General features: G+C 66.0%; 2 protein-coding genes across 8 annotated transcripts in view; one reads left to right on the forward strand and one right to left on the reverse strand.

Annotated features, from left to right (window-relative positions):
• The first annotated feature begins 622 nt into the window (after window positions 1-622).
• On the forward strand, window positions 623-23,955 carry AATK (apoptosis associated tyrosine kinase). Of its 3 annotated transcripts, none has more exons than XM_081161766.1 (14): window positions 623-685; window positions 7,841-7,974; window positions 10,617-10,764; window positions 13,179-13,258; window positions 13,711-13,829; window positions 13,989-14,076; window positions 14,803-14,936; window positions 16,133-16,217; window positions 16,300-16,421; window positions 17,824-17,973; window positions 18,409-21,079; window positions 21,173-21,338; window positions 21,669-21,860; window positions 22,839-23,955. In XM_081161766.1, exons 1-14 carry the CDS (start codon window positions 634-636, stop codon window positions 22,877-22,879), a joined length of 4,182 nt encoding a protein of 1,393 aa, XP_081017892.1. In that variant the 5' UTR covers window positions 623-633; the 3' UTR covers window positions 22,880-23,955. The 3 variants fall into 3 exon arrangements, with proteins under 3 accessions (XP_081017892.1, XP_081017894.1, XP_081017893.1); XM_081161768.1 differs by lacking the exon at window positions 623-685 and adding an exon at window positions 5,242-5,318; XM_081161767.1 differs by lacking the exons at window positions 623-685; window positions 7,841-7,974 and adding an exon at window positions 9,288-9,377.
• A 1,109-nt stretch (window positions 23,956-25,064) lies between these two features.
• The window catches only part of BAIAP2 (BAR/IMD domain containing adaptor protein 2), a 46,385-nt gene continuing 45,420 nt past the window's right edge, over window positions 25,065-26,029 (reverse strand). For 2 of the 5 annotated variants that reach the window (XM_081162607.1, XM_081162604.1), the window contains exon 14: window positions 25,065-25,490. In XM_081162607.1, coding sequence (XP_081018733.1) covers window positions 25,421-25,490 — 70 coding nt within the window. In that variant the 3' untranslated portion in view covers window positions 25,065-25,420. The remainder of the gene's footprint in view (window positions 25,491-26,029) is intronic. The other 3 variants (XM_081162609.1, XM_081162606.1, XR_014000564.1) reach the window with 2 other exon arrangements.

The raw sequence follows: 26,029 nt of genomic DNA on the forward strand, positions 1-26,029 counted from the left end.
CGCCGTGCAGGCCCCGGGCGGCCGACCCGTGCGCGTGGGCCCCGCGCGTCCCCGCCCTGCGCGCGGTCGCCTCCCTGCGCCACGGCGCCCCGAGTCCCCGGCCCCCTCCCCCTCCGAGCGCCCCCCCCCGTGTCCCCGCGTCTCACTCTGCGTCTCCCTGACCCCCGCGCCCCCTTGCCCCCTAGTCTCTGCGCCCCCACCTCCTCCCCGGGTCCCCCTCCTGCGTCTCCTGCCCCCCCACGTGCCTAAGTGCCCCCGGCCGGCGGGTTCCACCTCCGCACATCTCCGTGACCCCTCTGCCGCGCCGCCCCCACACTGGGCGCCCCTCAGCCTCCCGTCCCCCTCCGCGCGGCGCCCCCCCAGCCCGCGGGTTCCCCTCCTGCGCGACTCGTGCCCCCCCAGCCGGAGAGGGAGCCCCCCCGGCGCGCGCGCTCCCGCCGGTGTTTTCGGACTGCACCAGCCGGAGCCCGCGCCGGCGTCCCCGCAGCTCGCCCCGCGCCCGCCCCGCACCCCGCGCGCCGGCTCGGCGCGGGCGGCTCTGCACCTGCGGCGCCGGCGATGGCGCGGCGCGGGCCGGGGCCGGGGCCGCGGGCGTCCTGAGCGCAGCGCCCGGCGCCCGCCCGCCGCCCGGCCATGTCGTCCTTCCTCAACCCCAGCTTCGCCTTCAGCTCGCACTTCGACCCCGGTGAGTCCGCTGGCCGCACCCTGGGCCGGCCCCGCCGCGCTGCCCCCGCCCGCCGCCCTGCCCCGCGGCCCGCCGCGGACGCGATGCTTCCTGACCCCGGTTCCTATTCTGCGTGGAAATGCGCCGTTTCCCCGCCCCGAGCGGAGCCCGCGGAAGGGCCGGCTCACCGGCAGGACCCCCTAGAGGCCTGGGATCCGCGTAGGTCCCGGCCTCGGGCTGACACCCAGCACGGGCGGCCTCGGGCAGTGGGTGGGCAGCAGAGGCGCCCCCACTCCCGTTCCTCTGCGGACGTTTCTGGCAGGTAACTGGGGCAGGAGGGCCTAGGTTTGCCCCAGGTGTTCAGAGGAGAGGGTGGCCAGGATGGAGGCGTCTCGGGAGGTGTGGGAGTGTCCCCCCGGGGCCTAGGCCACCGTGCCCCTTACTGGTCCAAGGTCTTAGCTGGGAGGCTCCTTCCCAGGTTAGGAGCCGGGTCTGGAGCTCTGCCTGCCGCCGGCAGCCTGTGTGTGGAGGTGGGAGCCGCGGCCAGCACACGGGACAGAACCCCCTGGGCAGAGGCTCAAAAGAGATGGGCCTTAGTGGGTGCCCAGGTCCCCCAGAGAGCTGGAGAGGCTGGATGGTGCTGTCAGGCTGGCTGTGGGGGACCTGGGGCCAGGCCTCTTCCCCTGCCAAGCTGGTGGCCCTGGCAGCGTGTTTACCCATGGATGCCTGGCCTCTTGGCAGCAGTGGGCAGCTGGGGTGGGCAGAGTGGGCCGGGGGCAGAGCTGGAGACTAGCATCTGTCACCCACCAGCTCCAGCTCCCTTCCCCAAGTGGGAGCTAAACCCCTGCCCTGGAGCTGTGGCCCAGGGGACTTTGGGCCCACCCACATGTCACTGGGGCTCTGGCACAGGCTAATCCAGCCAAAACAAAACTAAGCGAGCCTGCGATGGGCTGTCCTGCGCCCCCTCCCTGGAGCAGGGCTCAAGGTGAGCAGTGATGCGCAGGGTCCCCTGGGCACCGCCCATCTGAAGGCATCTGCTCCTGCAGGAGGGAGCTGGCGGCAGGGCTGCCTGCTGGGCTTAGGGTGTGGGTGTCACTGTCTCAGAAATGACTTTCCAGGCGACTCTCAGGGCCTGGAGAACATAGTGTCACCAGCCAATGGTCCAGGTGGGAGCCCTGGCTGGGCCCTGAGGCTGGGGGCGGGGAGGTGGGGGTGGAGGTAGCCCTGCTGAGCAGCCCAGGTCCAGACAACCTCTGGGGACAGGCAATGTGTGCTCCAGGCAGTGTGCCTGCTGGGAGGGGGGCAGCCTCAGGGCTGCTAGTGTTGGAGCTGTTGGCAGGGGGTTGGGGGTGCCAGTACTGACCCTGGGATGGGGAGACTCTCCCCCGTGCCCTGCCTCTTGCACTCTCTGTGTGGCCAGGACGTGTCCTGTGTGGGGCTGTTATCCCCTCCCTACCCTGGGGGTGTTGGGCACGAGCCCCTTCCCCTAGACGGTTGTGGTGAGTGTGATTACAGTGTCAGTTTAATGATTTCAGGGAAAGTTGTCAGAAGGCAGGGGCCTCTCCTACCTGCAGGTCCGTGGAGGGGAAAGCTGGGTCCCACTGCGGGAGGGGACGCTCTGGGTGGTGGTGCTGTTTAAAGGGTCGGGGTGCAGGGCTCCCTGTGGCTTCCATGTGGGCCTTGGGGAGGAGAGAGGTGGGGTTCCCTGCCATCCACCCCCTGGAGTCCCACAGCCCATCTTACCTCCTCGAGCCTCAGTGTTCTCATCAGTAAAATGGGATAGCAATGCCTACCCCCTTCCCCCAGATCCTGGGGAGGGGGGAGTAAGTGCCTGGTGAAAATTTGATGCTCAGTAAACAGAGACTGCTATTTTGGAGGGAGGTGCAATGAATGGAGACAAGGCCACAGTGGCTTCGTGGCTTCTCCATCCCCGAAGCGGAGAATGACGGCTCTTTGGAGGTCTGTTTGTGTCCATGGGGGACCCTGCTGAGGGTCCACCAGACTCAGAGGGCAGCGGACGCTTGTGCTTGTGGCTGTCGGAGTTTGTTTCTGTGGTCACTCAATAGTCTGAGATAGACAGAGGGGCCGGCCCCAGGCAGGGGGTCCTCACAAAGTCACCGGCCAGGCCTGCTGCCCACAGTTGGCTCTCCATCCAGCATGGGATTCCATGCTGTCCCCATAGAGGTGGCAGCGATGGTGGCAGTGATGTTGAGAATGAAGGGGGCTGAATTTGAGGCTCTGGCCCTGGGCGCTCGGTCAAGTGCAGCCTGGGGACTGGGAAGCGGGGTGCTGGAGGGGCCAGGTGTCGTGTAGACTCCTGGAGGGATGTGGCCCACACAGGAGAGCATCCAGAGGGTGGCCTCCTCTGGGGCCCAGCTCTCCCTCAGGACCCAGGTGGCTCCAGGGGACTTGTTGGAGTCACAGCCCTGTGACATCAGTGCTGTGTGGCAGGACCAGTGCCGTGGGCAGTTCTGGGCAGCCTGGGCGCCACTTGTCATAGGGTGGGTGAAGTGAGGCAGCAGGATGGCTGGGTGGGGTCTCCAGGTGACTTCTCACAGTGGGGTGTGGCCTGCCTGGCCTTGCTCATCCTAGGTGAGGGTGTGGTGCCCCCTTCTCCCCCTGAGGAGAGACAGGGTCGCTCCCACCCACCCACCTGCCTGGGCACCTGGCATCTGGCAGCCGCGACCAGCTGGCCGCTGGTTGGCTGGCTTGACAGCCGGTTCGTCTGCGTGAGCCTCTGTGCCATCCTTGTCTTTCTGGCCTCACTGGCCATTCAGAGTCCTTGGCTTTCCCTCCTGGGTTGGTGGGTGTTAATCAGATATTCGGGAACTGAGCCCCTGGTCCGACGTGTGTGTCTGGGCTTCTGTTCCCTCTTCCTGGGGGTCTCACGTGTCTGGTTGGAGAAACCGCAGGGTGGGTGGGTTCCGAGGTGCGTCTTCCCCACCGAGCTCAGTAGCTTGAGACGGAATTTACACCACCGGAACTGGCCAACGCCACACCTCCGGGCTCTCCCCATTCTCTCCCTATTTCTGTCTCTGTCTCTGTCTCTCTCTCTCTTTCCCTGTCTCTCTCTCGGAAAACCAGTTGGTAAGCATTTACCAACACAGCACAGGTGTAGGCCGCCTTGTTTACCCCAGGAGGCAGGCATCCCTGAGAGGCAGTTTCTGGCCCCTGGGGATGGATGGTCCTCCCCAGACCCCTGGACTGGCACTCAGGCTTCTGTGGGGACTGCTCTCCTCCTGCCAGGCCCACGAGCACATTGCTGCCCATGGCTGAGGCCAAACCTGGCCTGGGCACTGACCCTGCAACCCCTTCCCTAGCCGGCCGTGCCCCACCCACTCTCTGCCCCACCTGGGGTCCAGGCAGAAACCAGGAGGCCAGGATGTCCACGCACCTGCTCCTGCTCCCTGAGCCTTTGTCCCCCCAGCACCCCCATCTTCCACAGTGTCCTGTCGGGGGATGAAGAGGTTTGGAAGGTCCTGCGGTGGGGGCAGGGGGGCACAGTCTCCCCACACAGATGCCTCTCAGGCCCCTCTCACCTGCTGGGGGTGCAGCCTGGGCAGGAGCGGAGGTGGGGTCCAGCTGCACCTCTGCCCAGAGCTGGGTTCTGAGGCAGGGAGCGTGGGTCTCAGTTCCCCACCTGGCTGTGGTCAGAACCAAAAGACAGCCGAGGTGTGGGGTCAGCTGGAACTGGGGGCTGACGCAGTCCAGCTCTTGGGGTGGGAGCAGGGCATCCTACAGATGTGGCCTTTGTCCTGGGAGGCCCAGGGGGAGCATGTGGGCACATGCACTCGGCCATGCTCCCACCCCAGCCCCGGGAGCCCCCTCACAGACAGCTAGGGCTCTGACTCCAGTCCCGGTGCCTGTTCTGTCTCCACCTGACCTCAGAGATCTGCAGGGAGAAGTGAGGAGACAGATGGTCTGGGACTGGCCCCACCCGGGAGACATCCAGCTGGGCCACACAAGTGCCGTGACCTTGCTTCCCTGTCTCCACCAGCAGGGGGTGCCGTGTCCCCGCTCGGGGATTCTGTTCTTGGAAGAGACTTCCGCTTCAGGGCTTTCGGGCAAACTTTTGCCAAGAAACTTTGCCCCCCAGGCCCCCAGTGCTGGATCTGCCCTGTGGATGGCTCATGAGGGTGTGGGCACCCCTCCTGCCACCCCCATGCCCTCCCAAATCTGCCACTTGCTTGGGCTGGGGTGTCAAGGACAAACGCTGGGCCTGTCCAGCCTCTCCTGACACGCCCCGGGCGCTTAGCTCTGAGAGCGCCCGCTGGTTGCACAGTTCCTTCCTGCACGAGATCCTGTTTGCATCACCGCAGGCTTGGGGGGTGGGGGCTGTGCCAGGATGTCCTCAGAGGCCCAGCTGAGGCCCCGCCCCAGGCCTGCTGGTGACCCCAAGCATGAGCCCCTGTAGGCTGTGGCACCGGAAATACTGAGTCTCCCTGACTCTGGGGTGAGGACCCCCCTCCGACGTCCTGGCTGCTCTCACTGGACCCACAGGCCAGCGGGGGCTGGGCCGGGTGTTCCATGTCCTTCCCGAGGGGTGGCATGGTGCCGTGGGTGTCGGTGTGAGCACCTCCCGGGGGCTGTCCAGGGCTGGGAGGGAAGGTGACAGCCTTTGGGGCCTCAGAGCCTGTGACCAGCCCTGGACCAGGTGCGTAATAAGGTGGGGGACACGGGGTGGGTGCTTGGCACTCAGAGCAGCAGAGCTGGTGGTTTAGCTGTGTATCGACTGGGTGGACCGGGCTGATTCCTTGGGGCGTTTGAAGCTGTTCAGCCTTGGGGGGGATCTGAGAACACCCACCCCTCCTGAATAGGGGCAGGCGGACAGGGAACTGTGCGGACGGGTGCTGGGCCCTGGTGGTGGTGGGCACAGGCTGTGCAGGTGGGGTGGGCCTGCCGGTGGGGTCCCGGCCCGTCTTTGCCCTGACCTGCAGGGTTGGGGCTGCTCTCCATCTGAGCCCCATGCAGGAGAGAGTGGCCTGTAAATTTCAAGGGCCTGGACGGGTGTCTGGCTGCTGGAAGCGTTTTTAAAATGGAGGTGAAGGTTGTGTAGCATAAACGTGAGCACTTGACGGCGAGCCATGTAGTGACGTTTCGTGCATTCGTGGCGTGTGGGTCACCACCTCTCTCTAGCTCCAGAACGTGCTCATCGCCCCCAAAAGATGTGCGTGGCCCTGGCAGTCACTCCACCCCGGCCCCTGGCGCCTGCCCAGGGTCTCTGTGCATCCGCCAGCTCTGGGCACGCCTGTCAGAGGTGCCATGCAGCGTGCACTGAGGAACCGTGGACTTCCCTTCCCCACGGCTTCCCTGCCAGCCGGGGTCAGGCTCCTGTGTCTCCATGCCACCACCACCACTTGGGGCAGATTGCTCCCCTATTCTTCAGGCAGCAGGCCGTGGCCCAGCCAGTAGACTGGGGAAACTGAGGCACAGTGTTGCGGCTGGAGCGGGCTGACTGGCCCCACCCTCCCTCCCTCTAAATGGCTTCTGACTGCCCTTCCCCTTTTTCACCCAGTCCCTCAACCCCCCTCCGCTCTGGCAGCCAGCAGCCTGTGCTCTGTATCTGCGACTCTGTTCTATGTTTTTCAGTTTTGTTGTTTAGATTCCACATAGAAGTGAAATCATACGGTATTTGTCTTTCCCTGTCTGATGTATTTATTAGCATAATACTCTCTAGGTCCCTGCATGATGTCACAAATGGTAAAATTTCACTCTTTTTTACGGCCGAGTAATGTTCCATCGCATAAATGTCCCACATGTTTGTCCGCTCGTCTGTTGGTGGGCACTTGGGTTGCTTGCGTAGCTTGACTATTGTAAATGGTGCTGCAGTGAACATAGGGGTGCATGTCTTTTCTGATTAGGTTTTGTGTTTCTTTGGGTAAATACCCAGAAGTGGAATTGCTGGGTTATACGGCAGCTCTGTTTTTAATTTTCCAAGGAGCCTCCACAGTTTTCCACAGTGACTGCCCCAGGTCCCAGTCCCCCAAGCAGCGCAGGAGGGTGAAAAATCTTCTTAACGCCACTGTTTCGGCCCCTGGGGTAGATCTGCCATTGTGATTATTTAACCCTTTCTTGTTGCTGTGTCTGGAGATGGGTCCTGAGGGATCCGCCGTTGGGAGCTAAGAGGCGGGGGGTGCTCAGTGGGCAGAGAGCTGGGGGCCGGCAGACAGGAGAAAGCCCGCGGAGTGGGGGGGGCACATTGGGCCGGAGTGGCAAGACAGGAGGTGCTGGCCCTCCTATCTCTGGGGGACGCCTCGCCAGTCCTACCAGGCCATCCTGGGGGCACCGCAGGGCCGAGCTTCCCCAAAGCTCTGGCTCACTGGCTCAGCTGTGGAGTGGGGGCAGCTTGGAGCCCTAATTTAGGTGGCCGTGCTTGTGTTGGGGGATCCTGTTGTGCTGTCCTGGGCACCTCAGTTTCCCCATCTAGTGAGGGTCAGCCATGGGGGCCTCGCATGGACCAGGTGCTGTGGGAGGGGGCCCCCACTGTCCCCAGGACAGTTCAGCAAGGGGGCGGCTTGGAAATGCCAGGCCAACACAGTGCCACCTTCTGGGGACAGCAGGGTCCCCCTGCCTCAAGGGCCAGACAGGCCTTATGTCTCACAGCCCTGACCCCCAGCTGCCCAGAGCCTGGTGTGTGGCCATCAGCCAGCCTCACAGTGTCCCCCACTTAGTGGGGCCGAGTCCCCCTGTCCACTTGGGGTCTCACAGCTTTTCCCAGTGAGATCCCCGGAGCTTTGGCAAGGATAGCCTCCGGGGCAGGCTCCAGAGGGGGAGGCGGGGTGACCAGAGTCTGAGAGAGATGTGGAGGGGGTCCTCCACAGCCCTGGGCCCTGACCTTGAGGAGGGGTGTCCATGAACCCCCACAATGGGGAGGTGGGCAGGCTCTGGCCGCCTTGCTAACCCCACGTGCGAGGTGAGGCCAGAGTGGCACCTAGTGGCCGGCTGAGGGACTGCAGGCTCGGGCTCCTGCAGGACCCACGTGTGCACTTGCTCTGGGTGTGAGGTCCCGGAGCAAGGGTGCCGGTGCTGAGGCTGGACCAGGAGTTGAGGACTGGGGAGGCTGGGACAGGGGCGTGCTGGTCCCTGAGGCACCCGGGAAAGTGGGTGTTGATGGGGGGCGTGGGTGCCTGGGGGGGCTGGCTGCAGAGGCCCCCTGACCGCTCTCTCCCTCAGCAGACGGCGCCCCGCTCAGCGAGCTCTCCTGGTCGTCCTCCCTGGCCGTGGTGGCCGTGTCCTTCTCAGGCCTCTTCACTGTCATCGCCCTCATGCTGGCCTGTCTGTGCTGTAAGAAGGGCGGCATCGGGTTCAAGGTGAGGCCGGGGGTCCCAGGGGCTGTGCACGGGATCTCCTGGGCCACTTGGGGACCCTATAGACCCGGGCCTGGGATCCCACAGTCCTTCCTGTGGGGATGCTGCCAGCAGAGGCCTGGGGCCCTCAGGGACCTGGCTGGCCTCATTTTGGGTCCCCTCCCTGAGGTCATGACCTCATGGTATTCTGTCCCAGCTCAAGGTCAGGCCTCCATGGGCTGGGCACCGGCTGGGCCTGCAGGGTGGTGAGAGTGGGCCTTGCAGGGGCCACCGGGGCTCCTGAGCTGGTGTGGGAGGGGCCCAGAGCCCCTAACTTCCAGGGGTGGGGGGAGAAGGGGAGACATGCTTCCTGGCACCCAAACCACCTGGCCAGCCGGAATGAGGAGGGTTGTATGGCCCTGGACACTGCCAGTGTGGCTGGGTGCGGGGCTTCCACTGACCACCCACCCTTTCTAGGGCCGCCCTCCGCAGGGCAAAGTTCGCAGCCGTGGTCATGGGGTGAGCCTCCTCCTAAGAACAGAGGCCGAGGGGCACCCCTTGGAATGCGGTTCCCCCGTCTAGCAAGCCCATGGCTGCCCCCACCGTGGCTGCACGTCCAGCAGCAGTTCTGAGCAGCGGGGCCAGGTGGGAAACTGGGAGCTTGAGAACCCCAACCAGAGGCCGGGCATCCGCGTGGGCCCAGTTCCTGCTGACTTAGCGAATAGCTGCTGGCTGTGCTCCGCCGCCCACGGCCAGCCCCGCCCTGGCTGGAGGTCAGATTCCTGGGCCCAGCGCTGCACCCCTGTGAGTCTCCATTCTAAGTGGTCCACACCCCAGGCGTTTTAGAGGAACAGCACCCCCCACCGCCCAGTGTCACCTCGCGGAGAGGGCGGGGTGGGGGTGATGGGCACCTACCCGGTGAAGACAATGGACAAGGCCCTTGCTGTTTACAAAGCCCGCGTTGGATGGTCCGGCCACCCCCCCGGAACCCCCCGGCGGCGGCCCCTGGTCAGCTGGTGCCTAAGCAGCAGGGTGTGTCCCTGACTGGCCAGGCAGTGCGGGCATTTTCCTGGAAGACCTTGAGGCCAGAGCTATGAGATTTGGGGGGACAGGGGTGGGGCAGGGCCTAGGGGTGGGACTCGAGAGCCGTTGTATAAGTCAGCCCCTCCTTGTTCTCTGTGAGGACAGGGCCCGAGACACCGGCCAGCGGCCCCTCCCTCAGGCGCCCTCTCCACCTCCTGGGACTATGGTGCCAGAACATTCCAGCACCAGCTCCCCGGGGGGCAGGCCTGCCTGGGCAGTGGGTCCCCCCGCCCCCCACCTGGAGCTGTGCTGGGGGACAGGGCTGGGCAGCGATGCTCACACTGGTCTACCTGGTTGCCCGCTGTGCTGGCACCATCCGGTGGGCCTTCAGGTGGCACTGGCAGGTAAAGGGCTGGGGCCAGGGCCAGGGCCAGACTCCGATGGGGGGGGTACAGCTGTGATGGGGTGATGGGGGGGGCTCACACAGCTGGGATTCCAGGGCCCCAGGGTGGTCTCACGGGCCCTGGGGGAGGGGAGCCCCCGCGGTCAGCAGCCCCTTAACCCCACCCTCAGTGACTGTCCTCTCAGGGTACAGATTGAGACGGACGTGTAGGGACACACAGGGCTTCCAGCCTCCCTCTTGCAGTTGAGAAAAACAAGGCCCCGAGAAAAGAGGGTCCCCCTGTCAGGCAGAGCCGAGCAGGCGAGGAGCCCAGGCCTCCTGGCTCCCAGTCCCTTGCCTGTCCACACGGAAGTCCCTGGAATCCCTGGGCCTCAGTTTCCCCACCTGGGCAGTGGGGCTGTCCGGTGGGAGGCCAGCCGCAGGACTCTTGCTGTTGCACCAGGCCCAGAGTCTCTCCAGACTTTGGCTCCCAGGGTGGCGCTCCGGCCCTGGGGGAGGGTCCTCGCCAGACAGGTGTGGCAGCGAGTTTCAGAACAGCAGCCAAGCAGGTGGGGCCCAGCCCGGGCTGCCCTGCGCCAGGCTCTCAAGGAGCCCTGGGCGTGGAGTACAGTCTGCCCGGTCAAGGTCCAGGGGCGGCCCGCTGGCAGATGGCTGTGGTAGGTGGCAGGGTGCCGGGCCTGGGGCTGAAGATGGGTGGGCTCCCTGCTTCCGATAGGAAGGCTCCTTGTCTGGGAGGCGGGGGGCATTTAGTGGCTTGTCCACTGGGGCAGAGAGGGGTGAAGGGACCCTCGTCCCCACTCCCTAGCCCTGATACTCAGGCAGCTGCCCCATGGCAGGCGGGCTGTCTCTGGGCGGGCAGAGCTGCCGTCTGCCTCCAGCCCCACCTCATCCTTTGCCGGTGTGGGGCCGGCGTTGCCCACCATCCCTGAGCACCGGAGGGGTGGGTGCGGCGGGCTGAGTTCTGAAGGGAGAGGCGTTGCTGGGGGGGCTCATGGCCCACCCTGGACCACCACAGAGCAAACCCCGGCCCTCCTGGGCAGCTGGTGTCCCTGTGGACAGAGGGGCTGTGGGTCTGCCGTCTCTCCCAAGGAGAGGAGCAAGGAGATGGGTGAGGGGTGCCAGCTGAGGGGCTGCTTCACCCTCCAGCTCAGGGAGGCTTTTCAGAGCCTGCCCCTGCCCCTGCCCACCTCCGGCGCCCTGGAGCTTACCCCATGTCACCCATGTCGCCCACCTGGCCCAGGAGTTTGAGAATGCTGAGGGGGAAGAGTACACGGCCGACTTCTCGGCACAGGGCTCCCCGGCGGCTGCCGCTCAGAACGGGCCAGACGTGTACGTCCTGCCGCTCACCGAGGTCTCCCTGCCCATGGCCAAGCAGCCGGGGCGATCAGGTGAGCGAGCACGAGGGGGGGGGGCCCAGGTGGTGCCACAGGGTGTGCACCTGGGTGCTGTGAGCAGGCTGGGGGTCGGTGCAGAGGGTCGGTGAAGGGCACGGGGGCAGGGATTGTCCCCTCCGGTCCTGGGATGGGCCACCCGTGTGTTGGGAGGAGAGGCTCCTCTGTTGTCCCAGAATGCCTGACCCCTGACCCCCGCTCGGTGCCGGCTGGCCAGGGAGGGACATGGGTTCCATTGTGCCCAGTGGGCAGTGCCCACCCACTCAGGGGGGAGGGGCTCTTTGGGGCTCCCTCTGTGGGCGGCTGTGAATGGGCCTTTCACAGGCCCCAGGGGTGGGGGCAGGCCAGCGTGGACCTGACCAGATGCTGCCCGCCTGGAGCCCAGCCTTCCTCATGGGCCAGGGCCCCCAAGACACTGGTCTGGGTCCCAGAGCAGCTGTAGCTGCCAGCCCCAGGGCCCGGGGCTCCATGGGTGCCACCCCGCACCCCCAGCCTCCCTGCCAGGGTCTCCATGGCACCTGTTAGGCAGGAATGAGCGCATCTGTTTAGAGGAGCACCCATAAAACCCTGAGGGCAGGCTCTCTGTTGCGGAGCCCCCAAACTTCCCGGATGACCATGGGGGTTGCTGGACACTGGGAGGTGGTGGGGAGCCAGGGGCCACCCAGGGAACACTGCCCCCAGGCCTCGGCCTGTCACCTCCCAGCAAGTGAGAGCCTGGGACCCGGAGAATCTTTGAGGCCCGGTGTCTTCTCCCAGTGAGAGTAATGCTCTGGCTGGAAACGCCCGGGGCCTTACCTGGGCCATGGGCTTCCCACAGATACCTCCCCTTCCCAAGCCGTTAGCACTGACCCGGCCCGGGGTGTCTCGCTGGGATGGCGAGGCGTCCTCGGGAAGCACCATAAGGAAACGTTGAGAAGATACAGGTTTATTACTCACAGGACCTGGAAGTGACAGATTCTTGGGCTGCAGCGAGGTCGCAGCAGAGAGGGAGGATGCCGGCCTGGGAGCTGCTCTCCCTGGGGTGGAGAGAGGGGCTCTCTTTTTAACGGGAATTTTAAAAAAAGCAGGAAGAGAAAAGAAACCCAGTGGCCCAGATGGTCAGCTATTGAAAACAGCCAGGGTCTCCATCCAGGACAAAGGAGGGGAGGCAGGGCTCTCTCTCCGGTGTGAGGCCGGCAGTGGGTTTATTTGAGGCAGCCTGTTGGCGTGGACACTTCAGCAGTGAACGCTTAAGTCCGTTTTTTTTTGCAATACCACAGAAACACACAAACCCCCCCACACACAACAAAAAAAAAACCCAAAAACAAACTGATGTCAGGACTTACAAGACACCGGGCTTTTCCCATCCTGGGGGAGTGTCCCCAGGGGTGAGAGAGGATAGGGACCCAGGGGAGTGATGGCCTGTTTTCTCCGTTTTTCAGCTCTCGGTCTCTGTTTTCTGTAGGGTCCCCTGATTCCAGGGAGGGGGAAAGATTTTGGGTGATGCTGGGAGGGCAGCCCACCTGGAGGTCAAGGGTTAAGAACCTGGGCAGCAGGGAGGATGTCACAGCCAGGCCCAGGCTCCATGCTCCTTAGCCCAGCTCTGAGGGCACTGCCCCCTGGGCGGACCCCAGCACCCCCATCCCTGGCCCGCATGCCTCCTGCAGCTGCGAGGGGAACTTTCCCATTGGGGCAGTTGGCACGCTCCCGCCTCCTTCACTGCCCCAGTGCCCTCTGTCCGGACTGCTGATCCTGCTCTGGGAGACCCCAGGCCAGAGGGGGACCCACAGGCCGGGGCTCAGGGGGGAGAGCCCTGGGGCTCAGAGCCCACCCTAAATTCTGCTCAGCATCAAGGTCAGCATTCCCTGGGCCCTCCGGGCAGTTGGCGTGGGAGCAGAATTCAGGGAATCCCTTGGGCATAGGAGGGCGTGAGTGGCCCCCGCAGCCCTGGCCCTGCCCCTTCCCCCTACTGACCTCACCCAGCTGGCTGGCAGGAGAATGAGCCCACTGTGTCCTGTGCGGGGCCGTGCCAAGCAGCCCCCAACAAAGGAGCCTTTGGCGTGCCTGGTGCTGGAATGCCAGCCAGTGGCAGGGGTGAGGGGACGGGTCGGTCCAGTGTCGTCCTCCCCACGGCCTCAGCCTGGCCACACTGCAGGCCCACATTGCCCCAGCACCGGCCCTGATCTAGGCCCTGCTGTCCCAGCCTGACTCGTCCTTGCGGCTGAGGCACAGCCTTCCCAGACCCACCCAGAAAGATGCCGAGATGCATCTTGCAGATCCACAGCTCCCCTGGGCAGCCAGCGCCCTGCTCCTGAGGGCAGCCCCCAGGTGTGGCTCCCAGAACATGCCGAAAGGGCAGCCCCTGTCGGGGCCAGGTGAGGGGGGGTGGCGGAGGCTGAGCTGAGGTCCCTGAGCGCCCCGCCCCGTTACAGTGCAGTTGCTCAAGTCCACAGACCTGGGCCGGCACAGCCTCCTGTACCTGGAGGAGATTGGCCACGGCTGGTTCGGGAAGGTGAGTTGCTGACCCTGGGGTTGGGAGGGGTTGGCACCATGGGCCCCTCTCTTGCCTGGAGGTGGGGGGGGCAGGTAGAGACTGCTTTTCCTGGGAGCCTCCCCAGTCCCAGTGCCCCCTCTCTCTTCTAGGTCCCACCCTACTGGGCCCTTTCCTGGGGAGCTCGGGGTCTGCAGCCCCTTCTGTGCTGTCCTGGGAGGTGCCTTGGAAAGGGCCGGGCAGGGGCCAGGGGCAGCCTCTTCGTCCTGGTTTCTCCCTGTCCCCAGCCTGGGTGGGGCAGGTAGGGCCCCTTTCCTCACTTTGGGCCTTAGGGAGCTTGGACAGCAGCCAGGGCAGGATGTCAGGGCCAAGAGGGTTCATGGGGAGGGTCCAGCCTCATTTCTCAACGTGCAAGTCGAGGCACAGGAAGCGTGCCCAGCCAGGAAGGGTGGTGATACATGCGCCCTCCCCAGGTGTTCCTGGGGGAGGTGAACTCGGGCATCAGCAGCGCCCAGGTGGTGGTGAAGGAGCTGAAGGCCAGCGCCAGCGTGCACGAGCAGATGCACTTCCTGGAGGAGGCGCAGCCCCACAGGTGCGTGGCCCGGGGGCGGGCGGGGGCGGCTGCACAGGCACAGGGACCCTGCCACCCAAGGTGAGCTCTGTGCTGTCCCGCTTCCCCAAACCCCCTTCCCGTCCGGCTGCGCCCCCCTGCCCTGCGTGGGAGTCGGGGGCAGCCTGTTGGCTCCCGCAGGGCCCTGCAGCACGGGAACCTGCTTCAGTGCCTGGCCCAGTGCGCGGAGGTGACGCCCTACCTGCTGGTGATGGAGTTCTGCCCCATGGTGAGTCCCCGCCCCGACCTCCAGCCTGCCTGCCCGGGCTCCTCTCCAGGACCAGAGGGTGGGCCCCATATCCCCACAGAGAGGACTGTGCTCAGCGGGGACCCCTCTCCCCCCTCTGTGGGCCTCATATTTCCCCTAAAGCAAGGTTGGGGTGGAGGGATCTGCCCCACCACCTCCCAGAGGCACCTGCAGACTGCCTCCAGGCCCTTCCTTGCTGGCCCACATGGAGGTGCCCTTGGCATACGTGGGGCCCCAAAGCACCCAGGTCCCGCTGTCTGCTTTCTGGACTCCTGGCCATAGCCCTGACCTTGGGCTTCCCCAGGGTAGCTGGGCCCTCCTTGGAGCTGGGTGGTGTCAGCAGGTCAGGAAGTTGCCCCTGACACATTGGTCACCTGCCCTGGGTCCTGTACTGGCTCAGCATTGCTGATCATGTGGCCTGTCTGCAGCCTACCAGCGGGGCTCCAGTGGTCTGTACCCAGAATGTGGCCTCACTGGCCCCACAGGACTGCCCGGGTCTGGACTGTGAGGCTGTTTGGAGAAGGTGCCCCCTGCCTTCGGGTTGTCCTACAGAGAGCCAGGCCCCCGGTGGTGGGTGCAGCGGCCCCCCTGGGTGCCTGTCAGCAGGACCCCGGTGCATCCAGCAGGCCATGTGGGAGGGGGCGGGCGGTGGGCTTGCACAGGCACCCACTCCCCACCAGCAGATGATGGTGCTGCCCCTCTTGGCAGGGGGACCTCAAGGGCTACCTTCGGAGCTGCCGGGTGACGGAGTCCATGGCGCCGGACCCTCTGACCCTGCAGCGCATGGCCTGCGAGGTGGCCTGTGGTGTCCTGCACCTACATCGCAACAACTACGTGCACAGGTGAGCGTGGGGCTTGGGCTGGGAGCCCTGGGCCCCGGGAACTCTCTGCAGGGCCTGTGTGAGGAGGGCTGTGTTCATTCGGCTTCCAGGGACCACCCGTGCAAAGGGATTTTATTAAACAGAAGCCACCAGGCAGGTGGGGGTCAGACACCCGTGCTCTGCAGGACAGTTGGCTAAGTGATGGGACCCATACTGTCCGGCTGGCCGGGGCAGAAACACCATAGGGCCAGAGCTTGTTCTTTGGCCCCACGGCGGTCAGTGCCGCCCCTGGGCCCCACGCCAGCCCCTGCTCGCCTGTCTTCCCCCAGGCCCGAGGTTCTGGGGAGGGATGGCTCTGTCCTGCTTCCTGCCCTGGCCCCTGAGTCTGAAAGATGGGCCAGGGTGTCCGGCGCAGGGGGACCAGCCTGAAGAGGTGGCAATGGACATGGCCCGCCAGCCCTGGACGCCGACGGGCCGTCCTCCCCAACAATATCCTGGTGCTGAGTGATGACACACGCAACTCCAGCATCAGTGATTTTGTTGAAGAGGGCAGCCGCCAGCCTCCCGACCTGCCGCTGTGCCCACACGCCCCCGTGCCCGCAGCCAGGCCCATCTGTGGCCCCATCCCATGGTTATCCCCGTGCCCTGCGCCCAGACACCCCGGGCAGGCAGGGGAGACTCGGGCAGCCAAGGCCAGCCTCGGGGCTGGGGGTACGGAGCTGCTGCAGGCGGGCACTCACCCCCGCCCCACCCGTGGGCAGGGCGGGACCTGCTGGGACACTTGGGACCTCAGTTTCTCTGATGACGGAGCTGAGGGTGATGGCGTGGTGGGCGGGAGGAAAGACCACAGAGTCCCTGGGCTTGCTGGCCCCCGAGGGATGAGGGACAGGTCAGCAGGCTGGTGTCCAGGAAGAAGTGGGGCTGGGAGTGGGAGTGACTGCAGGGCCACACCTTCACCCAAGGCCCGGCTTGTTCTAGATCTCTCTGGGCTCATTGCCCTCACCCACATTGTAATGTTTGAGGCCCATACGGACCCTCCGAAGTGCCCAGTGCTGGGCGAGGGCCCTGGGCTCTGGGCAAGGGGAGGGTGGCAGCCTCTCGGACGTCCCTTCCTGCCTATCACGGAGCTGAGCCAGGATGCCCTGGGCAACAAGCGGTTGTTGGTGAACTGGGACCCCGGCCGGGCACAGCTGGCTGACCCCCCTTCCTGCCCCCAGTGACCTGGCCCTGAGGAACTGCCTGCTCACGGCCGACCTGACCGTGAAGATCGGCGACTACGGCCTGTCCCACAGCAAATACAGAGTGAGTGGGCCGGGCCGGGCCGGGCCGGAGGGGCAGGCCAGCGGCGCGGGCCTGGCGGTGACACCGTCCCCCACACCTGCAGGAGGACTACTTTGTGACCGCGGACCAGCTGTGGGTGCCGCTGCGCTGGATCGCGCCCGAGCTGGTGGACGAGGTGCACGGGAACCTGCTGGTGGTGGACCAGACCAAGGCCAGCAACGTGTGGTGAGTGGGGGGCGCGGCCCACCTGCTGCCCTCAGCCCTCCCGGCCCCTCTGCCTGGTGCTGGGGCGTCCGGTGCGGGCGCAGGGACTGAGCCCCACCTACCGCCTGTTTCCCGTGCTGAGGGGACATAGGCTGGCTGCTCAGAGGCCACGTGTGGGAGGCTGTGCTCACCTGTCCAGCCTCATCGCCCTGTAGGTGGCCGCATGTGGCCCCAGGTGAGGTCACAGGGGTGCTGGAGTCACCTGTAGCTGCAGGTGCCCACAGTCCTGGCCTGGCCATGGAGGAGGTCCCGCCCCTCCAGGACCCCCTGGGCCAAGGCCTGCAGACAGCAGGTTGCAGGACCTTCTGGGAGCGACAACAGGCTGGACTGATGAGTCGGGGGGCCCCACATAGCCCCTGCTCCCATACAGAGGGACCGGTGGGGACCAGGGATCTCCCATGACTGCAGTCTGGAGGCACTGAGTGGGCACAAAGTGGGCATTTGCACCCAGCACTGCAGCCTCTGGGAGGCGTGAGAATCGAAAGGCATGGACTTCCACGGGCCACCCCTGGCCTTGGCCGGACTGCTTCCTACCCCCGCCTCTTCGCAGTCCCCCAGGCCTCAGTCTGGCCTCCCCTCTGCTCCTGATTAACCCTTAGAGTCTAGGTCCATGGTCCAGCCCCCCTTCCTGAGTTTACCAGTCCCCCTCCCTGAGCCACCAGACCATGCCCCCACAGTGGACATGCCATTCCCTCTCTGACATGCCCCCACAGTGGACACGCCGTTCCCTCTCTGACTCTCCCCTGCCTGCCTGTCCTGTTGCACGCCGGCTGGGGTCCCCTGGATGGTTCTGGCCAAGGCCATCATGACTTCTTTGTTGCCAAATCTGCTTTGTCCCTCATGTCCCCAGCTGCCGGGACAGCTCAGGGTCCTAAGGGAGCTCGGTGAGGCCGGCACCCACCGTAAGGAACCCAGTTGCCTTCTCCCGGGCCTGTGTGTTCCCCGGTCCACCCTTGTTGACGTGAGACGTCCCTAGACTCACTCCTCCCTCGATCTTGGCACAGTCCCTCTCTCCAGCCTCTGCTGGTGACTGGAAGGACCGGAAGCTTGGCCAGGGCAGCTCCTGCACCTGGTAGTGTCTGGTCTTTGTGGAAAGGGAATGAATGAATGAACACACAAGTGGACTGGGGTTCGTGTAAGGCCAGGCTGGCTTTTATTTGCCTGGGCACCCTGGGCATGGGCTTGGGCCTGGCCAGTGGCACGTCCTGCCTGTTTACGGAAGGAAAGCCTGTCCGCGATGGGCATCCCTAAGAAGCTGGTGTGATGATAGAGACTTCCCCTCGGTGCCCCATGGTCCGAGATCCTGTGCAGTGGTGCCCTGCCGACCGCGCCAGCCCCCTCTGATGGCCGTTGCCCCCTGCAGGTCCCTGGGCGTGACCATCTGGGAGCTCTTCGAGCTGGGTGTGCAGCCCTATCCCCACCACTCCGACCGGCAGGTGCTGGCCTATGCCGTCCGGGAGCAGCAGCTCAAGCTGCCCAAGCCCCAGCTGCAGCTGACCCTGTCTGACCGTTGGTGAGGACCCAGGGACGCCAGGCTGGGATGGGGGTGTCCCCAGCAGGAAGGCGAGACAAAAGGGGTACTCTGAGTCCCCAGGGAAGAAGCAGCTCCTGATCACTTGGGTTTCCATCTCGTCCTGGCTCCCCTCTGATCCGCAGTGACGACTGGGTCCCACCCTGCCCCTGAAGGGCAATGGACTCTTGACCCAAAGCACAAATTCTCGCAGGCAGGGTGGCTGGCCTACGGAAAGTGCCCTGCCCACCATCGGCGCCCACACCGTGCGCCACCTCCAGATAAACGGCAGCTTCCTTTAACTGCCCTCAAGGATTTTGTGTGTGAGGAGGGGACCCCAGACCCTAACTCCGAGGGCAGGTGGGCTCGCTCCTGTGGGGGTGAAGGGGCCGGGGCGGGCGGTTGGCAGGACTGAGCCCCGGGCCTCCCTCCCGGCAGGTACGAGGTGATGCAGTTCTGTTGGCTGCAGCCGGAGCAGCGGCCCACTGCCGAGGAGGTGCACCTGCTGCTCTCCTACCTGTGCGCCAAGGGTGCCACTGAGGCGGAGGAGGAGTTCGAGCAGCGCTGGCGCTCCCTGCGGCCCGGCGGCGGCGGCCCGGGCCCCGGGCTGGGGGCAGCAGGCCTGGCACTAGGGGGCTCCGGAGAGCTTCCCCTGGCCGCTGCCTCGTCCTTCCCGCTGCTGGAGCAGTTTGCGGGCGACGGCTTCCACGCCGACGGCGACGACGTGCTGACCGTGACCGAGACCAGCCGCGGCCTCAACTTCGAGTACAAGTGGGAGGCGGGCCACGGAGCGGAGGCCTTCCCACCGCCAGGGGGCATGCCGAGCCCCGGCTGCCCCGCCCGCCTGCAGGAGCTCTGTGCCCCCGACGGGGCGCCCCCGGGCGTGGTGCCTGTGCTCAGCGCGCACAGCCCCTCTGTGGGCAGCGAGTACTTCATCCGCCTGGAGGAGCTCACGCCCGCCGCCGGCCATGACCCCGACTGCGCCGGCTGCGCCCCTAGCCCTGGTGCTGTGGCCCCACGCTCTGAGGGCGGTGATTGTGACAAGGACTCAGACGACGGGGCAGCCACCTCACTAACTATGGAGCCGCTGCTGGGCCAGGCGCCACCCGCGGGCGGCCCCTGGGGCTCTAGGGACCACTACCCATGCGGGAGCCTTGCCCAGGACCCGGCCTGCCCCTCCCGCTCATCCTCTCCCAGGGGCCTGATGCTGATGGAGCGCGGAGAGGAGGACACTGACTGGGGGGTGGCCACGTTCTGCCCACCCTTCTTTGAGGACCCGCTGGGAGCATCCCCCTCTGGAACTTTAGGGGCACTGCAGTCCGGGGCCAGGGCGGAGCTGGGGGAGGCCGAGGAGGGCAGGGCCGCCCAGCACAGGCACTGGAGCTCCAACGTGTCGGCCAACAACAACAGAGGCAGCCGGGCACCCGGGTGCTCGGTCCCAGGCTACGCAGGTGGCCACACGGACTGGTGCCCTGGCAGGAAGCAGACCCTACGGGCTGTGTCTGAGCTGGGCCACCCCCTGGCCCCAGAGGACCCCAGAGAGCCTCTCCTGGGGCCAGAGGGCGCCTCCTTTGGCCAGGAGCCAGGCCTCTGCCTCGACCTCCCGCATCTGTGTCCTGCTGAGGGCCTGGCACCTGCCACCAGCCTAGTCACATCCCCCTGGACAGAGGCAGCTGTAAGCGGGGGCCACAGCCCCCAGGCAGAGCCCAGGTTTGCAGAGGAGGCTGAGGGCTCTGCAAGACCCCAACTGCCCCTTCCACCCATCCCGACCCCATCCCAAGAGGGAGCCCTGCTTCCCACAGAAGAGGCCAGCACCCCCACTGCCCTGCCTGCCTCCCCGACGCCTGCCAGCAGCCAGGCAGCTGCCACTGAGCCGGCCCGAACCCTGGACAGTGGCAGCAGCTCCCTGGAGCTGGAGGCGCCGGGCAGTGAGGACGACGACATCACCGAGGCCACTTCTGGTGTTTTCACCGACTTGTCCAGTGATGGCCCGCAGGCCGAGAAGCTGGACTTGATGCCTGCCTTCCGCTCCCTGCAGAAGCAGGTGGGAACCCCCGACTCCCTGGACTCCCTGGACATCCCATCCTCGGCCAGTGACGGCGGCTGTGAGGTCTTCAGCCCGTCGGCTGTGGGCACCTCCGGAGGGCAGCCCCGAGCCCTGGACAGCGGCTATGACACGGAGAACTACGAATCCCCCGAGTTTGTGCTCAAGGAGACGCACGAACCATGCGAGCCTGAGGCTTTCGGGGGGCCGTCCTTGGAGGGTGACAGCCCCGGGGCAGAGACTCAGCTCCCGGCCTCCCTCAGCGGCCTCAGCGAGAAGAACCCCTACCGTGACTCAGCCTACTTCTCGGACCTGGATACCGAGCCCGAGCCCCCGCTGGAGCCTGAGAAGAGGGGAGGAGGTGTCCCGGCCCCTGGGCCAGAGCCGGACCTGGAGAGTCCGCAGAGCCCTGGGCTGCAGCCTGCACAGCCTCCTCCTGAGCCCGGGGTGCCTGGGGAGCCGCAGAGCCCTGGCCCCCAGGAGGTATCTCCACTGCCACCTCCAGAGGACTCTTCCCGTGCGCCAAGCCCCTGCCCCAGCGGCCCCAGCGGCCCCAGCGGCCCCAGGGTGGAGCCTCTCTGGCCCCAGGGCCCAGCCCAGGTGCCGCCAGCGCCCAGCCCTGGGAGGTCCAAGATTTTCCTGCTGACCCCAGTCCCTCAGAGCGCAGAGAGCCACCGCCCCGAGCTCCAGGAGGCCGGGGGACTGCTGTCGGCCCTGCAGGAACGGACCGGGGGCCTGGGCGCCCCCAGAGCCCCACTGTGCCTGGCCCTGCCGGGGCTCCCCGCAGCCCCAGAGGGCCGGCCGGAGGCGGGCGAGGAGGACAGCGAGGACAGCGACGAGTCGGACGAGGAGCTGCGCTGCTACAGCGTCCAGGAGCCCAGCGAGGACAGCGAGGAGGAGGCGCCGCGCGTGCCCGTGGTGGTGGCCGAGAGCCAGAGCGCGCGCAACCTGCGCAGCCTGCTCAAGATGCCCAGCCTGCTGTCCGAGGCCTTCTGCGAGGACCTGGAGCGCAAGAAGAAAGCCGTGTCCTTCTTCGACGACGTCACCGTCTACCTCTTCGACCAGGTGCGCGGCCCGGGCTCCGCGCGCGGGGGAGGGGGTCTCCGGCGCCAGTGGCCGCTGCTGGCGGCCCAAGTCACCGCTGCCCTGACTCTGCAGGAAAGCCCCACCCGGGAGCTTGGGGAACCCTTCCCCGGAGCCAAGGAGTCGCCCCCCGCGTTCCTGCCGGGGAGCCCCAGCTCCCCCGGCTCCCCCGGCTCCCCCGGCTCCCCCTGCCGGCTGCTGCAGACCGAAGGCTCCCCGGACGGCCGGACGGTCCCAGAGGGTGAGCTGGGGGCGGGGCCTGCAGGGGTGGTGGGCCTCGTGGGCGTGGTCTTGTGGGCGGGGCCTGCAGGGAGGAGGACCTCGTGGGCGTGGTCTTGTGGGCGGGGCCTGCAGGGTGGAGGGCCTCGTGGGCGTGGCCTCGTGGGCGGGGCCCACAGGGTGGTGGAGCCTCGTGGGCGTGGTCTTGTGGGCGGGGCCTGCAAGGGTGGGGCTTCGTGGGCGTGGTCTTGGGCAGGGCCTGCAGGGCGGGGCAGCATCAGGGGTGGGGACTTCTGGGGGTCCCCTGGCACCCCCAATCCGCGGACTTGAGCGGCTGCCGGGCGGTTTGCAGGTGGAGGGTTCCAGTGGGACGTCGGCCTCCCCCCGACGCCGGGCCCGGAGCCCGCCCCCCGCGCCCCCGGCGCCCCCGCCAAGCCGGCCCCGCGCAGCCCCTTCTCGCGCTTCACCGTCTCGCCCGCGCCCGCGCGCGCCTCCCGCTTCTCCATCACGCACGTCTCGGACTCAGACTCGGGCTCCGTGGGAGGTGAGGCTGCGGCGGGGCTGACGGGAGGGGACCCCGAATCAGGCCGGTGAAGCGGGCAGCCGGGGGGGGGCACCTGCTGGGTGTCCAGCCCCTGCGCTTGTTCTTTCCAACGCACAATCTCCGTTTTCAGGCGGGGAAACTGGGCCCCGAGAGGCCGGTCACGCGTAGGCGTGTCTGGCTTGGCCCCTGCCTTCCGGGCGGAGACTGGACGCTGCCTGGCGCCCAGGCCTCCCGTCTCCTTGCTTTTCCAGAGGGACAGGCTGGACACTGAGCGCCCCCTACCCTGCCGTCTCCCGACCTTAGCCCCCCAAAACCTGCGGCAGCCTCTCCCACCAGAGCCTTTCCAGGCCCCGCTGGCTCAGGACCCAGGGCCCCTCGGACCTGAGGGCTCTCGCCCCGCAGCTCCATGGTGGAGGCTCAGGGCCCTGGGGGGCCCTCCTCAGGGGCCTTAGCCCCCGCCTCCGTCGGCGCTGCACCCTGCCAGCCTCAGACCAGGCGGGCTCGGCCCTGCCAGGCTGCTCCCCAGCCAAGTTCTTGCCAGTCCTGAAAGCCCACCTCCCCTCAGACGCCTACTGGTCATCTTGTCCCCCAGGCAGGCCCAGCCCTTTCCCGCTGCCATGGCCTGTTGGCCTGTCCCTGCACACACCGTGTCCTGAATGGACCCCTGAACAAACCAGCAGGTCACCTGGAGGCGAGTGCGTGACGCTCTCCAGCCGTAGCCTCAGTTTCCCCACTTGTGAAAGGAGGGCTCGGAGGGCTCGGAGGGCTCGGGGGTCAGACCCTGGCCTGGTCTGGGTGCTGGTGATTCAGTGGGAAGAGAAATGGGTCCAGCTCCCACCGAGACAGGCGGACAGCGAAGGGGCTGAGGGCTGCAGCCCCAGCTGGTCGGTGGCCCTAGGCCAGGGATCAGGCCAGGTGGGAGACCTGGGGGCTCTTGCTGTGCTCAGCATCTTCTCCTTGGCGCCTCCTGTTTGCCAGGCCCTGCAGGAGGTGCTGGGGTCAGCTGTGAAGAAGCCTAAGGCCAGGCGGCCCCCTGGGAGCCCCTGCTGGTCCTACTCCAGGCAGCGGCGAGGATGGTGACAGAGTGAGTGGGGGCTGCCGTCCTGGCGATGGTCGGTTGGCAGCAGCTTCCGGTCCCATGCAGCGCTCTGGACAGTGGACCGGCCATGCACGCCAGCCTGTGCTGCCCTGGGGGCAGGATTCCTCCCGGACACTTGGGTCTTCTGCTGTCCCCTAGGGATGCCCCACAGCCCCACCCAGCAGCACCCCACCCTGCAGCTGCCCCTCTGTCCTGGCCGCCTCTGTTGGACTGCTTGGCCTCTAAGGCCAGAGGACCTGCTCGTGGCTGGGGGGCCTTGCACACTGCCCACTGGCCCCTGCTGTGCAATGCACGCAGGATGCTGTGCCCCCTCGCAGGGTGAGAGAGCTGGCACAGGCCCACTGGACGGCCTCTCCCTGTCCCTTTGGCCTCTTCAGCCTACTTCTGGGTTTGCCCAGTGCAAGGAGAGGACCCCAGGCTCGTGGGCCCCACCACCCTTACCTCAGTCTGTGGCTGTGTATCCCCTTCACTGACCCATAAGCTCTCCCTCCCCACAGGGTCTGGGCTGACGCCCGCCTGGGTCCCCCTCCTGGAGCCAAGGGGGCAGCTTGAAAGATGGGGGGGCTTTCAGGCCCCACGCCTGCCACCTCGGCCACGTTCTAGAGGTGCCCTCTGCTGGCTGGTGTGGGCAGCACCCCTCTGCAGGACACTGCACAGCCCTGCCCAGCTGCCAAAAGATAGTGGGGGCTGCCCCCAAGGTCGGTGTCGGGGCCCCTGCCGGCAGGGAAGGGAACGCAGAAGGGGTGGAGCTGGGAGGGGGTGGGGGTGGGGAAGCACAGGGAGTATTTTTGTACCCACGAGTGTCCAGCGAACAGAAACGACGGAGGATTTTAAGTTATTGTTGCCAAAGAGACGTAAGTTTATCAAGTTTATCGTTGCTCCGGGAGTGTGGGTGGGGGCGCGGCTGGGTTTGTGTTTGTTTCTTGTTTGTTTGAGGCTTAGGATGCTGGTGCAATGATTTCCTTGTTCGTGTTTGTTTTTTAAGAGAAATCAGTTAAGAAAAAAGCCTTTATGCTAAGCGTGTTTTCTTTGGGGGGGGGGTGTTCAGATAAAGCCTCGGGCAGGAGGGGGCTTGGCTGTGCTGGAGCGGGGGACCCAGCTCTGGCTCTGTCTGGGGGCGCAGTAGTCTCTCCTGACCATGGGGAGGGGGGCAGGGACTGCAGGAGGGAGGCTGCTGCTTCCCCCACTGCCCCTGGCACACCTGGGGGAAGGGAGACAGCGACCTGGCCCCCAGTGTGCCCAGGTGGGGTCTGCCCAGAGCAGAGTGGAGGGCTGATCCCTGCCGCCCTCTCTTCCTGCCCCACACCTGGCCCTGCCTAAGGAAGGGTGAGGAAGGGGCACAGACCTCCCCAGGAAGCCCTTCCCCACTGCCTCCTGGGGGGCCGAGGCTGTCCCTCAGCACTAAGGGGCAGTGGCGAGCTGGGAGGCAGGAGTTGTGAGTTGTTACGGCTCCTATGCGTCCCCACCCCAAGCATCTGCCTTATGACCCCCCCCCCCCCACCTGGCCCATCTCCAGCTTCTGTGAGGTGAAAGGCCTGTGTGCCCACCTGGGCCCTCTGCTTCCTGTCCTGGGCGTGGGCCGGCTGCAGGCAGCTCAGGGCTCTGGAACCCTCCTTGGAGGTTCTGGGAGCAGTGGCTCTGCCGGGAACTTCTCTCCCGATGACTGCTGTCATCAGCACCAGGCACGGTGCTGTACTTCAGTCATAAACGTCTAATAAAGTTTTTAAAATCTGGTATTTCAGCTGAAATGGGGAAGAGGTGGGGCAGGGAGGGGGGCAGCGCCCATCCAGGAATGCTGTGGCAGACACCCCCCAATGGCTCACAGCTCAGGGACCCAGGCCATGGCGCCTACCACCCCCCCAGGGACAGGGAGGAGAGTGGTGGCCCCAGGAGCAGCCCGAGATGGGAATGGGGGCTTGGGTGGGGAGGACCTGGGACAGAGAGGTCCCCCAATACTGCCAGCAGGTGTGAAGGGCCCGGCAGAGCCCTGGCCAAGGGCCTGCCAGGAAGTTAGGTGCTCAGATATTCACCCAGCAAAGAGGATGGCAGGCTCTCTCCTCCCTGCGCCCCAGGCCTCCCACCCCCCAGATGACAGATCACAGAGGGCACAGGTAGGCAGCCTGTTTATTGACCAGACATCTAGGAGCTAGAGCATCGTGGGAGCTGGGCTCCCTTCCAGCCACAAGCTGATGGAATGTCCTTCCCTCACCCGAGGGCTCTGTGGCCCCACGGCCAGCCCGCAGGTCCCGGATCCGGCCAGCCCCCCTCAGTTCTCCGGGGTCACGGGTGCCCTGTTGCAGGAGTAGCCGGGGTCCAGCCCAGGCCAGGCTGAAGTGGGGGCAGCGCAGGCAGGTGAAGGGTGTGGAAGGAACATCCTCTGAAGGGCGGCCTCGCAGGTCAGTCGTAGCAAAAGAGCTCACAGGTGGGGCGGGCCGGCGGGCGGCGGGTGCAGGTGTGGCTGTCAGCTGAGGAGGGGGGCCGACCTGTCATTGGTCACTGTTGGCTTCAGCTGGACGCTGGCGAAGGGATTCCTGGGGGGGAGAGGACACGGCTTTTAGTAGGGGATGCTGTGAGCGGCTGTGCCGCCCGGGCTGCCCTGTGCCCCAGCACCCCAAATGGCACCAACCTGGACCCTAAAGCCCAGCCTCTGAGATCAGAGCTGGAGTGGGGGGAGGGGATGGAGGCTGCTGGGAGAGCCAGGGAGGGCCCCACCCGCAGGGCCACTGACCCTAATGCACCACTTTCCGCTCACCCCCACAGGAACCGTCAGCCCTCCCAGGGCAGGGTGGGCTGGGACGGGGAGGGCCTACGTCACCCTCCACATCTGCTCTGGGGTAGGGACCCAGTTCCTTCCCAGTCCCCAGTGGGCCCGCATCCAAGTCTGGGGAGGGGCCCACAAGGTCAAGCCACCCAGCTGCTGTCTGCCTGTCTGTGAGGACAGGTCTGTGACACACGGACACAGCCCAGCAGCCCACACAGCCCAGCCCATGCGTCCTGGCATCCCAGGGGTGACAGGACAGACAAGGCCCACACACACCGGCAGCCACAGGTCCGTCGGGGTGATGGCCCC

The sequence above is a fragment of the Miniopterus schreibersii genome (genome assembly GCF_964146895.1).
Source record: "Miniopterus schreibersii genome assembly, chromosome: 16".
Taxonomy (NCBI): domain Eukaryota; kingdom Metazoa; phylum Chordata; class Mammalia; order Chiroptera; family Miniopteridae; genus Miniopterus; species Miniopterus schreibersii.